Here is a 15,478-nt window from a genome sequence, read left to right on the forward strand (position 1 = left end):
TGTCAATTCCCCACCCTCCACCCCAACCCTCCAAGACTCCATGCTCCTTTATCCCTTGGTGTCTGTGTGTAAACTACTCTCTTTGCTTGGAATGGCTGTCTCCCACCTGGGGAAACAAACCCACCCCTTAAAGCCTAATCCAAATGCCACCTCCGTTGTGCAGTCTTCCCAGAAAACCCACTGTGCAGAGGAATCATTGTTCATGTTCGCTAGGTGCTTGCTCTGTGCCTGCACCAAGAGGTTTGAGTGCATTTTCTCATACTGAAACTCACATCAACCCCTTGAAGTAGCGCCATCATTAGCTCTGTTTTATAGAAGAGGAAGCTGAAACACAGAGAGGTTAAGTACCTTGTTCAAGGTCACAAGCAGGAAGCGGTTCAACGGAAGACTAGATGGCAGGCTCTGTGGCTCAGAGCCCGCACTTCTAATGGCTGTCCTACTCCGCCTCCTCAGGGCTCACATAGCTCTTGGCATGTCTCTTTTTGCGCTCATCCACCTCCACCTCTGGACTGAGAACCCTTGGTGAGCAGAGACTGTGTCTGGCTCCTCTGAGAGTCCCTAGATCCCTGCATCCCTCAGCAGGAGCCAGGTCCATGCTTGGTAGGTGCTCAACTCCTGTTAACCAAAGAGGAATAATAATACCGCCTGACATCCCTGGTTTATTGTGAAGATTCGATTGAATCGGTGTGGCACTCACCATACAAAGGTTAATTGTTGGTGTTCCCGGGAACACATGCCATTCATTACAAGGACTTTGAAGTTAATGATGCCTTCATCCAAAGTAATAAGCAATGCTAGGAGATTGACTCTTGTCAAGCACGTGGGAAGTATCAGAGGCTAAGGAGAAGTCACCCCTAGAGGAGGCTTCTGCACCCATTCTCCTTGTTCATGGCCGAGAACCTGATGTTCTCCTAAGATCCTCTGAGGCTGAGTCATCTGCTGTCTCCACCCGGCATCTATCTTCTCCCCAGGGCTTAAGCCTGACAGATCAGGTCCTGGGGAGCAGGCCCCACTGGCAACCCTGGAGGGAGCGGGGTCAGATCATAGGCAACCATGCCAACTTCAACTTCTTAAGTGCCCAAGCCACCGTCCCATCCCAGGCTTGTGCTTGGCACTTGGGCCTCACAGCAATTCTATGAGGAGGTATTCCCACTTTGGAGTCCAGAAAACCAAGATTAAAGAACCAAAAGGTTGCTCAAATCACAACTGCTGGATTTGAACCCAAGTCTACTGGATACCAAATTCCCTACATTTTCCCCTGCTCCTCCTTTCTCTGGGGAAGTTAGGGGAGCTTCCCATCCAAGACCCAGCCAGTACATGCTTTTTGAGTTCAGTATGAGCTCAGTTCCCAAAGGAACTCATATTTCAGGCAAATATTATTTCCTGGATTCTAAGATACATTCTTACTCACACTTTGACATTTCTAATATCAGAATCTTACAAATAGTGACACCTTAAATTTTTAGGAAATTTAGTAGGAGTTCTAGATCAAGAGTTCTAGGGACTGCACTCAAGTGTCCCTGTTCAGCTACCAACTATTTGTGTGCCTTTGGGGAAGTCACTTTACCTGCCTGCATGTCAGGGGGTTAGCTGGCCTGCAATTTAGTACCAGCTGTGCCACTTACAGCTGCATGGCTTTGTGGAAGCCACTAGTCCACCCTGACCCTTAGTTTCCTCATCTGTAAAATGAGCGGAAGGAAGGTCACTGATTTTTAACCTCTTAAGCTGAAGAACGTAAAGGGCCACTATGGGGTTGCAATGAGTCGGAATTGACCTGAGGGCAAGGTTCCCCCCGCCCCCAAACAAAATCATATACGAGTAGAAAGCTAAGCTGCTCTGGATGAAATGAGGGTTGGAGGGCCTCAGCTTCTCATCTGTAGAATACTACATTAGATGGTTTCTAAGATCTATTTGGGTTCTAACATCCAATGAATAAAATCTTTTATTGATCTAATTTTACTGTGGTTGTAGATTGCACATAGGATCACCTAAGGAGTTTACCAAAAAAAAAAAAAATTAAAAGATGCCAAGATGCCCTCCAACACCCCGCAATCATTTTGATGTAACTGAACTGGGATTGGGGTAGGACTCGGACATCAGTTTTCTTTTTTCTAACACTTTATTGTGAGAGTATGGCCCCTGGACACCCTTTTAGCTCAGTAATGAAGTCATTCCTGAGGTTCACCCTTCATCCAAAGATTAGACAGGCCCATAAAACAAGACTAAAGGGGCACCCTAGCCCAGGCACAAGGACTAGCAGGCAGGAGGGGACAAGAAAGCTGGTTAACAGGGAACCCAAGGTCGAGAAGGGAGAGTGTTGACATGTCGTGGGGTTGTTAACCAATGTCATAAAACAGTATGTATACTAACTGTTTAATAAGAAGCTAGTTTGTTCTGTAAACCTTCATCTAAGGTACAATAAAAAATTTAAAGTTATTGTTTTAGATGAAAGTCTATAGAGCAAATCAGTTTCCCATACAACAAACTATACACAAAGTGTTCCATGACATTGCTTGCAATCCCCACACTGTGTCAGCACTCTCCCCATCTCCAGCCTGGGTCCCCATTTCCTTTCATCTGGTTTTCCTACCCCTTCCTGTCTTCGCTTTTGGGCAAATGTAGCCCTCTGGTCTCGAATAATTGTTTGTTCTATGGAGCACTTCTTTTTGGGTTTATCACTTATCTTATAGGCCTGTCCATTGCTTGGCTGGAAGGTGGTTTCTGGGAATGGCTGCAGTTCCAAGTCAGAGGGGTGTATTCGGGCCACAGTCTCGGGGTTCCCCCAGTCTCTATCAGGTCGGTAAATGTGGTCAGACAGCAGTGCTTTTCACAGTCCTCCAGGCACCTGGGGTTAAGAAGCACCACTCCTCCTGTCCTAAAGCCCCACTGGCGTAGCGGTTAATAGCTTGGCTGCTAACCAAAAGGTTGGCAATGCACATCCACCAGCCACTCCTTGGACACCCTATGGCACAGGTCTGTGAGTAGGAACAACTTAATGGCACCTAACAACAACAAAGCCTCAGTGGGAAAAGAATAAAAATTCTAGGATTTCAAAGGAGTTCTGAAAGCTTAAAGTTGAGAGGAATTTGATCTCTTTTGCAGTCTCATAAGTGAATTGGTGGATGGGTGCCAGGCAACCCTAAATGGAAAAGGTCAAAATATTTTTTTAATTTGAAAATTTTTGGTACTCAGAAAAACAAACCGGTTGCCATTGAGTAGACTCGGACTCATGGACAACCCATGTGTGTTAGAGTAGAACTGTGCTCCATAGGGTTTTTAATGGCTATGACCTTTCAGAAATAGACCACCAGGCTTTTCTTTGGAGGTACCTCTGGGTGAATTCTAATCTGCAACCTTTAGTGCTTACCATTTGCACCCCCTAGGGACTCCTCTTTGGTACTCAAGTACCCAATAAACAATTCCTGTGTATCTGGCTCTACAGTGGGTATTCTGGGGAGAATTAAACGAATGTAAGACAGTGCCTACTCTCACAGTCTGTAATCTAACTGAAGAACAGAAACAGTCGTAAAACAAAAGTCTAAGATAATAACCTTTATTTAACACTTTTACTGTGTGTTAGGCACCAAGTGCTTTATGTACATTAACTGATTTAATCCTCACAGTAACCCACTGCAAAGATTCTATTATTCCTGTTTTACACCTAAGGAAACCAGGGGTCATCTCCAAGACCACGAACATGTTCAAGGTCACAAAGATAGCAAATAGCAGAGGCAAGGTTTGAAGCCAGGCTCCAAAGCCAATTCTGGTACTATTTTATGATGCCACCTCTTTTATGATGAGGTTCCCATCTAAGCTTTGTAGAAGTTCCAAGAGAAGAACACCAGGGTGGAAATAGATCAGAAGGAGCTAAGACTTGAGCTGGACCTTGGAAGGTCAGTAGGATTAGGAGAGATGGATGGAGTGTGTACTCAAGGCGGGGAAGAGGGGTTAACACTGCCGTATCTCCGTTAATCTCCACTTCACTGATGGGGACATTTAGGCTCAGAAAGATCAAGTTATTTATTGGCAAACTTACTAAATGGGGGAGTGGAGGTCAGAACTAGGTCTAACTTCAAAGCATGCACTCTACTGAAACAGGAAGGCCTCAGTGTGTTTGTGGGCAAGTGAGGGGCCTGGGCACATGTTGGCTTGAGGGAAAGTGAGGACAGGTCAAGAGACACAGGGCTGTGAATGCCAGGCAGAACTTGAATTAAGGACGGAAGTACCACCCTAAGTTGAGCAGGAGAGCTGAGCTTGCCTTTAAAGAAGTGGCAGTGTCTTTCTGGGTGTAAGGCTGGTCCTGTGAGCCTAGTGAGGGCAAGGGCTGTGTCCTTTCGTCTTTATTTTCTCACGGTCTAACACAGGCCTGGCATGTGGTTTTTGCAAAATATTTGCCAAATCAAAGTTGAGAACCACCTCTTTGAAGTCACTTGGAATTCTTACTCTTCAACCCCAACTCAGGCTGTGTAGAGAACTGCTACCATTACCCAGCATGAGAGCAAGGAAGCTAGGCTGGGGTGGGTGCAGTAATAGAAATGAAGAGGAACGGAGAGTTGAAATCATTTGAAGCAATTAATCTGCAAGGCAAACACATCGAGTACTCAACTGAACCACAGACAGCAGCGCTCATGCGCACACTCAGGGATGCAATGGCAACCATTTATGCACAGAAACCAAGACAACATGGAGTTTTACAGAAAAGCTGTGTGGCTTCAAGAACCTCCCTGGCCAGAGGCTCTATACCTACAAAGAATTGTCACCTGTGAGTACAATGTTGAAATAAACCACACCACTTCTGCAGTGTTTTTCCAGTGAAGATGAATTCCTGGACCAGGCTAAGGACCAGTACCCTGGCTCGTTGCTTCCCCAAACTTCGATTTCAAGAACTCAAGTCCAGGGATCAATTTAGAGAAAGTATCTCTCAGAAAGAAACAAACATCAAACTCAGTGCCCGTGTCCGAGCAGAAACCCCTGTAATCCATTTTAAAGGGAGTTCAACCTCTGTCCACAGTGGCAGGGCCAGGGCACCCACTATGTAGACAGAGCCAGGCTGATGAACATTTAAACCATGGTAATTCCCCAAACCATTCCAAGCCCAACATAAAATTGTGCCCTGGTTATGAGATTCTCATACTGCAGCTGTTTCAAGTCTGCCTCTCAAAATAAGCACCAAAGGATCAATCACTTCCTCCTTATAACCACCAAGTGAGTTAGATTCAAGGGTGAAGTTCAAAGACCTCTGGGCCACAGCACTCACTCTGATAGGACTCTAGAGCACTGGAGCCCTAGAGCTACTTACTAGGAAGTCTGTAACTCCATCAATCTTTGCAAAATGTGGACGGCCAGAGATGTGGTTAAACAGACCAAGGTTGCTCTATAGTCTACGAAAGTTTCCCAACTGGAGTGCAATGAATGGATTAGAGGTCTGCTGAGATACTCATCTCTTCAGTGCTGGGGTGGGAACGGCCAGTCAGTCCTGGCTGCAGGTGGCCTCAATTGGTTATCCCAGTGTGCCTATTTGTCCCAGAGTGTCATGCAAACGTCTGTCATGAGGTTAAAAAAGGTTAAGCGGCACTGGTCTACAACATTATCTTCTTTAAAGGTCTGCTTTATTCATAATAACTTTAGTACACAAGTGAAGAGCTAAAGACCCTCAGAACAGTAGTGACTCTTAACCTTTTAGGATCATTATCCCTTTGATAATGGCTAAAGCCAAGGCCTTTCTCCCCAGAAAAAAGCACCTCCCCTCATTCATGCAATATTCTGCATACAATTTCAGAGAGTTATAGAATCCAGATGAAGTCTCTGTTCTGGAGGACCCCAGATTTACTCACTTTAGAAGAGTTCATCTGTATCCGTAAGAAATCCCCAGTTGCTGAGGGGGGACGCGCTCATCACTGGCTCCAAACTCCACCTGCCCTTGCAACACTGCTGGTGGTTGGGACCCATCTGCATGTACAAAGCAGTTCTCTGCACACCTTCCTCTGAGTTTAACTGCATTTTTGTTAATGTTTATACTTTACACCCCCTATAATCCTTCGCCCTGCAGTCTTTCTGCTCCATTCAAGCACATGACCTTTTCCATATGTGTTAGTCACCCAACGGTTGTTCAAATGGGGGATGGTGGTGGTGGTGGAGAAGGAATATTTAATTCAACTCATTTTAGCAGCATCTTTATTGCAACAAAGAACCTGTAATAAAATGCAACAAAACTAATGTTTCACTTTACATGATTAAAAGCCATGTAGCTGAAAATGAGAAAACCCATAAGCTTATGGGAGTGAGACATGCAATTCTTTTTATACACGTCAATGCTTAAAACAGCAGGCACTTTATGTTCTAAAATTAAAGACCTGAACTCCAATTGTGCTGAATATCACAATAATTTGTATTTGGGTTATTTAAAAAAAACAAAAAAACTACTTTTGCTCTTTGTGTGAAGAACTTCTGAAATCATTACCTAGAGCTATCTGCTGGCAGCAGGGGCCAGCCCCTTACACAAACACATCTCCATGTTTTAGGCTGGAAGGTGTATCAGTGAGGCTAGGTGGCACTGGGGAAGTGGGAGTTGGAGAAGCTTCCTTATTCCTTTCTGTCTGCTGGGAATGGACATCCACCTTACAAATATATGGCCATGTCGCTTTTCTTACTTCAAATACCTGTAAGATGGGCTCGCAGGCTTACTCAAGCATTCTACTCTATATTCCAATCCCCACACTCCCCACGATACCAAGGAAGACAGTTAGTGTAGCCATTTTAATTATCTTCAGAATGTCGTACAATAATAAGAAATACTGCATTAATAAGTATGGTTAGCATTTACTATAGAATGGAATAATTAACCATTTTATGTAGTTACCTTTAAAATGTTTTATATGAATATATTAATAAATACTTCTTTAAAAATTTGCCTTTTCTATCTATCATTTCACTACCATGGGTCAGGATACCTGGATGGAGTCTAGTGCCAAGTGAACACTAAGGGGCTGTGTGGCAGGGGCAGAACCCCTTCTGTAGGCTCCTCCTCTACTATTGGGTTAGACTCTATCCAACATTTATTCCAGTTTGAAAAGATTATGCTTCTATAATAATGAGATCTATGTTACAGGAATCGTTCCACCTAAAGAGGGAACAAGGCTGCAGAGAAGTAGGACAGACCTTCCGTAAGGAGTACAACACAGCAGTAAAGTAAGCATGCTTGCACCAGTATCTGTATCTCCTTCTTTTAAAAGTTAATGCATGGATTGTGACTTCATCTTCTTACCATTTGGGTGAGGCTTTGGGAGAGCCAGGAATGGCCCAGAGAGAAAATAAATCCCCAGACAAAGTTAACTGTACCACCTGCTCCTTTCAGTGTAAGAAGGGCCACTAGTTAACACACAGGGGCAGCTTTCTTAACTGCTGTTTTGGCTCTTGTCAATCAGTCCAGTGTAAAGATCACCAGCTCCACTCTCTGTAGAAGAGTTTCTTAAAGTAGTCCACAGAGGACTTGATTTAGAAGCACCTGGAAAGTTTGTTAGAAATGCAGATTCCTGGTCCAGTCAAGTGAATCCAAATTCTTAACAACGAGGGTCAAGAATCTCCATTTCTTTCAGTAAAGCATCCCAGATGAGTCTTGGATTCTGAGCTCCACTGTTATACAATGCTTAAGTAGTCGTATGTGTTGATGGCTGTTCAAGTGCACCTATTTATCAAGCCTGCAGAAACCCAGTTTGATGGTGAACCTAGTGCTTTTCGGCTCTCACCAAAACTACTGCTACTTTTATACTCCTGCATTTTAATCAGCTTACAAGGAGTTTTAGTGAGTTTTTTTTACTGATCGCTTGAAGTGAATGAAATGTTTCCCTCATCTGTCGTTAAAATTAATTCAGGCAAGTCTTTCTGTAAGTGAATTCAGTCAGGTATCGTCTCCCCTAAAGAAGCAGAGTGCCATTTAAATGACCAGGAATTACAACAGAAGCGTTCCTTGTGATGCAGGACGGAGGGCTGACAGAAGAAAAGGGGAAGGCAAGATGCAAAAGGAAAACACCTATGATTCAAGAGTACATGAAAGTTTCTAAGGTTTGTTTTGGAAAATAAGAGATGCCATTTTAGCCAGTCTTGATGGGTAAGAGGTTTCAAATGAACACTGTCTAAAGGCCACTGTGTAACATTTGCTACTTCGCAGACGATATAAGAACAAATCCTCAGAGACCAACTAGTCCAAAAGCAAAAATCACTCTCCACAGTCAGATACATACTTAAGTCACAGGGGAAAATACTTCCTTGGGGAAAAAAAGTTACCCAAATCCATTTAATTTAACATTGAAAAAATAGAAACAAATCTTGGTATGGGGAAAAATATAAACATGAAAATTAATATATATACAGTAAGAAGTATGGTATCTATGATACAGTATAAATACACAAACAGTAAAACCCAATCCCCTTGCCAAGGGCAGAACCACCAGGTCACCCTGCCATCTCTGGGCTTCTTCCACCTGCCACCTGGCCTTCAGGGATGAAACCCACCTCTGCCAGAGTCACCATCCTTACCAATGGAGCTGTGCTCTCTATGGAGGAAATCTACTCTCTCTCTCGTGGTGAGAGAAAATAGTGATTTTTCATAGACTGTTGTTTAAAAAGTACTGGTAACAACTTTCCAAACATCAACTCTTGTGATGGAAGAGTCAAACCCACAGATGCCTTCTTTGCCACGGGCTCCAATATGACCTATGTAGCGCCCCAAAACTCCAAGGGGACAGATCTCAATCAGCAACTGAAAGCCAACGAGCTTCCTTAACAGTCAAGTGCTAGAGCTGAATGTCACGGGAAATGTCGTAGACATTCGGGGAAACTGTAAGCTTTAAATACTGAAAAAGAGAGCCGTGGCTTGCCAGGGATCAGCTTAAACACATCTCCTGGAAACTTTTATTTTAAGCTCCTAATATTTAATATCTAAATAGCTCTTTATGCTCATATAATTTAAAAATTATAAAGTTTAAATTTGTATGGTTCCAAAATTAAGAAGAAAAAAATGGATAAAAGTAACTCTAAGGAACTTTTCCTCCCCTGAATAAAATCAGTCTGTAGCTGTGTTGGCAAGAGAGTGATTTCTTAATTATCAAAAACCCAAAACTTTTTCACGAGTATCTTTCGTTAAACTAGGCTTCTGCTTAGTTCCTAAGCAGATCCTTGCCTCCTCCTCTCCATCATTTCTCCCACCCTACTAAGAATCCCTTCCACCTTCCTAAAACTCTGCAACATTTTACAGGAAACGGACATCACCACATTTTCTGAAGAACAAAGTGAGTGTGTACTTTTTCCTTTTCCTAAGCGGGGAGGGGGCGGGGAATTGCCTGCAAGTACTTAAGCTCTAATCATGTGATTAAAATTTCTCTGCCTGTAATTATCAATATCATAAGACAAATTAAACCCATGCTACATATACAGTTATCTGCCCTTATGCAAAAGGAAAAACCCACTGTCATATCATCAAAGAAAAATGAGAGCTGTTTATATTAGATACAGTTTACATTGGCTAAAAACTGGTCAGAGCTTCAATGAACCAAAATAGGTCTTTAGGAGGCCCCTAAGTTATCCTTGAAAATCATCAATGACTGGTTAAGTCATAGGTTTAATAGTGATTAGTTCATAACATGCTGGATATACCCCAGGCAACGAAGCATAAGCATCCATTACATTTAAGTGCTATCAAATCTGTAACTAGTCAGAGATTCCGGAATTGAACCAAACCAATCACTAATATCATATTTTAACAAACTGAGAAATATACTGTAAAAATACACTAATTAAATCCATTAGGTTTATAATGCTTTTAAAAGTGAAAACAGGGTAGTATGGATATGTGGTGCTAGTGCCTTCTTTCTTTCAGTAACTCTCCTGGTGCTGCTGGGTCCCTCGGAAATACCTGTGTGTGGTGAAGGTATCAGATTACTACCCACAAGCTGTAGACACCTGTGTGGCACCAAATTTCCTTTCAGAAGCAGATGTTATATGGCAGGTACCAAAATGTCATGCTCAATTCTCTGTTCTCTATTGATTAACCTCCTCGTCTGGTTAAGCAGCCAGTGTTTAACAGAGCTCTGCCCATGTTAAAATTATATCACTTTCAGAGCAGCAATACGTGATCCAAGGTTTTCCTGAAGGTAGTGCAAAAGATGCAGTTCGTAATGTTCTCCGGATTCAGGAACTCTTATGCTGTGTCTCTCCTGAGGATAGATCTTAACGGCAGCAACAAAAGCAAAACAAAACACAATAACAAAACAAAATACAAAAAATAAGAATTTAATGATACATCTCCTTCCCAAGCTTTCCAGAGATATTTAACAGGATTAACAATATGGTACACAGCCTCTCCAAGATACCACACACATACATCCTACGTAAAGGCCCCTCTCCCTTACGATCCCCTATATACCATTAGGCTTACAGAAGGATTTATATGTAGACCAATGGTACCCCAAGTGTGGTCTGTAGACTTCTGGGGGTTCCTGGAAACATGTTCCAGGGATATGTGAGGTCAACACTACTTTTAGACCAAAACTAAGACATTAGTTGCCTTGATTCATCGTGTTAGCATTCATGCCGTGATGAAAAAGCAAGGGTGGGTAAAACCCCTGGGGTTTAAGCATGAATCAAGGCAGTGACATTCAACTGTACTAGTCACTGAATCCTTCACCACCACACACTTGCAATCAAAAAGGAAAAATACCGGTTTCACTTAAGTAGCGGTAAAAATCAGAATTTTACTGAACTGTAGCTCTTGAATAGGTGTCTTTTTAATATTCTGTGGTAATGAAATGGGAAGTGCGCATAAAGAAGTTCTGCTCTACGCTGCAGTATCACGGCTGTCTCAAGGAAAAATACTGTACAACTGAGATGCAAGCTCAACTGGTGCTTTTTAAAATGAAACTCCATTTTAACTTGAAAGAATGACTGACGAACTACAGTTTTCCAGACTTGGGTATCTGGCAAACATTTTCTCAAAAATGAATGAAGTGAGCCAGTCACGTCAAGGACAATGCTGACAGTGCTTGTTGCCAATGAAAAAATTCAAGCTTTCAAGAGAGAACTAAAATTTTGGAAAACTTCTATCTACCACAATTAGCTCATGAGCTTCCCAATACTTGAGGCTTTTTTTTTTTTTAAGATTATATAAATGTAGGTTTTATTATACCTAGAACCATGTTCATTTGGGGATTGAGATGTCCCATTCAGAGATGATATAATAATTTTCAGCTTCTGCACTGGCAAGAGAGAATTATTTCTGCCCTATGTCATCAGGACATACTCATTTTTTTAAAAAATTGTGGTACAAGTGTACATAACATTTGACAATTCAACAATTTTTACATGTGTAATTCAGTGATAGCGATCGCATTCTTCATGTTGTACAAGTATTATCACTATCCTCTTCTGAATTCTACCACCATTATCATAAACCCTGTGCCCCCTAAACAGTAACTTCCCTTGCCCCCTTCCCATCCCATCCCCAGTAGCCACTAATAGACTTTGGTTTCTATGTATTTGCCTATTCCATATAAGTGAGATCATACAGTATTTATCCTTCTGTGACTAACTTACTTCACTTAGCATCATGTTTTCAAGGTTCACCCATGTTGTGGCATGTATCAGGACTTCATTTCTCTTTATGGCTGAGTACATAATATTCCATTTTGTATATATACCACATGGACATTTATGCTGTTGCCACCTTTTGGTGACTGTGAATAGAGCTGCAATAAACACTGGTGTACAGGATTCTGTTTGTGTTCCTGCTTTCCAATCCTTTGGGTATATGCCTAGGATTGGGATTGCTGGGTCATATGGTAGAGTTCTATGTTCAACTTTATGGGAAACGGCCAAAACGTTTTCCACAGCAGCTATACCACTTTGTATGCCCATCAGTAATGAATGAGGGTTCCAATTTCTCCACATCACTTTTTTTTTTTTTAAATCACAGTCATTTTAGTGGGGGTGAGGTAGTATCTCACGGTAGTTTTTGATCTGCACCTCGCTAATGGCTCATGAGCTGAAACTGACTCAATGGCAACAGGGTTGATTTTGTTTTTTTTTTTGGTAATGGCTAATGATGTTGAGCATCTTTTGAAGTGCTTGTTGGCCCTTTGTATATCAAAAGACTTTTCTGATGAAATCAATGGTAACATTAATACATGTTTTTGTTTTAACATTATGTGACGAGTCAACATTTGGAAGATACATCCAGATGGCGGATGTGTGGGCAAAAGATCCATCTGATGTGTTTGAGAGCCAAGGGATTTTAATGCCACAGAGTATGTAAGTTTACTGATACTGCTTCAGGTCCCACACTGTAACTAACTTTTAAGAAACTACCAACTAACAAGTTTTGGTGTAGTATCAAAGAAGAATAGCTGTACTTATCAGAAAAGGCTAAAATATTTTTCTCTTTTCTGAACTACATAATCTGTGAGGCTGAACTGTCTTTATATGCGTTAGCCAAAACAACACTGCACACCAGACTCAATGCAGAAGCCGACATGAGAATTCAGGTGTTTTTATTAAGCCAGGCAGTAAAGGAATGTGCAAAAATGTAGAACAATGTTAATTCCTTCAGTAAATTATATTCTTTTGTTTTGGAAAACATAGTTTTTTTCCCCCATAAAAATGTTATGTGTTAACATGTAACAGTTTATTATTACAAGATCAGTTAATAAATATTAAATTTTTTTCAGTGTTAATATCTAATCTGATAAATACTGATAGACATAACCCACCATTAACAAAAACTCTTTGGGATCCTCAATAATTTTTAAGACTATAAAGGGACTCTAAGACCCTAAAAAAGCTTGAGAACTGCTGTTATAGACAAGTGTCTCAGAGTTTACCTACATAAATGTCAGCTGAAATATATAAAAAAGGAAAGTAATACTCTTCATCTCTTATGGGCACATTTTTTTTTTAAAGTAAGGAGTAGAAAAGAGGGAAAAAAAAAGGTTTCTCGTGAACCATTTTTTTTGAGTAGTGGATCAACGGAGGAAGGCAATCTGCTGGTTTCTGCTCCAATGCCAATACAAAATCAAAAGGGGAAAATTAAAGAACCATGCATCCAGGCCTAAAAACCCTTTTACAACAATCAAATAAAGTTGCATTTCCTTACCCTTCAAAGGGAAAAGAGAAAAGCAGAGGGAGATAGTGACTGGACTCCCTGTCTATGCTTATAAACCATGAAAGCAGGTGCAGACACACAAGTCATGTAATCAAGTAGACCAGTTTTCCAGCCTGACTTCAAAAGAATCTTAATTTTTATCCAACCAGAAGCACTACTGACTATGTCTATTAGAGGGTGGTAACCAGTTGAAAATGGGGCTTTCTTCCAAAGTTTATTAGATTTCAAAGTAATCGATCACGAATCACTACTTCGTTTAATTAGAGAATGTAGAATAACTCACCTGCAAATCATATGGCTTTCCAGCCCTCACTAAAAAACTCAGTAATATACTGGTATGTGCAAAATGGACATTCTCATCCAAGAACCCATGCAAGAGGAGCAAACGATTCGGCCTGGAGACATGGAAATTATCAGAGGATTAGGTGAAATAGTAGAGTGCTAGGGGAAAACACTTAACTCACTTTAACTAATCATACCTAACTATATTAACTTCCTTTTACTGTAATGTTAGAATAAGGAGTCAACATTCTTCATAGTAAATTTATAATATATTAACCAGGTTTTACACGTAATGAAAGATTAAAAAAATAAAAAGATCATACATCCAATATCCTGGGATATTAGCACACATCAATAATTACATTTCTAGAAAAAGACAAATTATAAACACTGTTTGTAAAATAAGCAGAGACATAATTTTTCCCAATGTTTTAAATATACTTGTTACAAAAACAAATTATATGAACTGGTCTGTAAACAAACAAGTACTTCTTGAACTCTGATAGAGAGCCATGCCATTCCACTATTCCATAAAATAGTAAAGTTAGAGTTTCCTGAACACAACCAAACACTTCAAGGGACAGAGCAGCAGAGACAGGGGTCTGGGTACCATGGTTTCAGGGGACATCTAGGTCCATCGGCATAACAAAGTTTATTAAGAAAATGCTCTGCATCCCACTTTGGTGAGTGGTGTCTGGGGTCTTAAAAGCTAGTATGCAGGCATCTAAGATGCATCAATTGGTCCCAACCCACCTGGAGCAAAGAAGAATAAAGAACACCAAAGACATAAGGAAAATATGAGCCCGGAAGAACTAGATGGTGCCCAGCTATGACCAATGACTGCCCTGACAGGGAACACAACAGAGAGTTCCTGATGGAGTGGGAGGAAAGTGGGGTGCAGAACTCAAATACTAGTAAAAAGGCCAGACTCGATGGTCTGACTGAGACTGGAGGGACCCCATAAGACATGGCCCCTGGACTCTCTGTTAGCTCAGAATTAAAACCATTCCCAAAGCTAACTCTTCAGACAAAGATTAGACTGGACTATAAGATAGAAAATGATACTGGTGAAGAGTGTGCTTCTTGGCTCAAGTAGATACGTGAGACTAAATAGGCAGCTCCTGTCCAGAGGCAAGATGAGAAGGCAGAAGGGGACAGGAGCTGGCTGAATGGACACGGGAAAACACAGGGTGGACAGGAGGAGTGTCCTGTCACATCGTAGGAAGAACAACTAGGGTCACATAACAACGTGTGTATAAGTTTTTGTACAAGAAACTGACTTGAATTGTATATTTTCACTTAAAGCACAATTTAAAAAAATATTAAGCTTGGCTTTTCATTATTTGTAGTGTTCACTATTACTAAAGACAACTGAAATAAATACAATTTCAAATTTATAATCTTAATTTGAAAGCTTGAACTTACTCAGAAGGGAACTTTTCTGCCTGCATGGCCACAGATCCTAAATAATAGCCCTGCTCATTCTGGTCAGGATGGCCCATGTAACGTTCCGTGTATCCTGTATCATAGAAGATCCACAGCGTGACTGGGGCCCCAGCAATAGCGACCTGTATAAGCCAACACTGACAGTCAAATGTGGTCCAGAAAAGGATGGCTAGCAAGGAGAACTTAAAATTGCAAATTTAGAGGCTAAAATTATCCTTAGGCTTTGGCCCCATGACTGGGACACACATGGTCTCAGGCAACTCAGAAAATCAAAGAGAAGTGCCAAGGTCAAGAATTTGATACTTTATGAGTCAGTCAGCTTCATGTTTGGTCATGCCACAAAAGCATACCCTTCATCTGGGCTAGCTGGCATACAAACGTGGGCCCCTCTGTTAAATAGGAGGCTGAGCTAGAGCCTAGGAATGGCTTAGGGTAAACTCATTCCTGCTACTGGGAAGAAAAGGTGTGAGAAGGGTCAGCTTTACATAGGAAAAGCAGCCACTTACTTAAGCCTCTGTTGGCAGAGTTTAAAGTTATGAATGGAATATACTGAAGTACTAAAACCGGCCTCATTTTAAGGCTCCCACACAGTTTTCTATT

At 41.4% G+C, this 15,478-nt stretch overlaps 1 protein-coding gene across 2 annotated transcripts in view; it reads right to left on the reverse strand.

The window, feature by feature from the left end:
- Positions 1 to 3,539: 3,539 nt before the first annotated feature.
- DPP8 (dipeptidyl peptidase 8) overlaps positions 3,540 to 15,478 on the reverse strand; it is a 62,474-nt gene continuing 50,535 nt past the window's right edge. For both annotated transcript variants that reach the window (XM_049905261.1, XM_049905259.1), the window contains exons 19-21: positions 14,858 to 15,000; positions 13,434 to 13,545; positions 3,540 to 10,223 (exon numbers count right to left, since the gene is read on the reverse strand). In XM_049905261.1, coding sequence (XP_049761218.1) covers positions 10,101 to 10,223; positions 13,434 to 13,545; positions 14,858 to 15,000 — 378 coding nt within the window. In that variant the 3' untranslated portion in view covers positions 3,540 to 10,100. The remainder of the gene's footprint in view (positions 10,224 to 13,433; positions 13,546 to 14,857; positions 15,001 to 15,478) is intronic.

This window comes from Elephas maximus, chromosome 13 (assembly GCF_024166365.1).
Source record: "Elephas maximus indicus isolate mEleMax1 chromosome 13, mEleMax1 primary haplotype, whole genome shotgun sequence".
NCBI classification, from domain to species: domain Eukaryota; kingdom Metazoa; phylum Chordata; class Mammalia; order Proboscidea; family Elephantidae; genus Elephas; species Elephas maximus.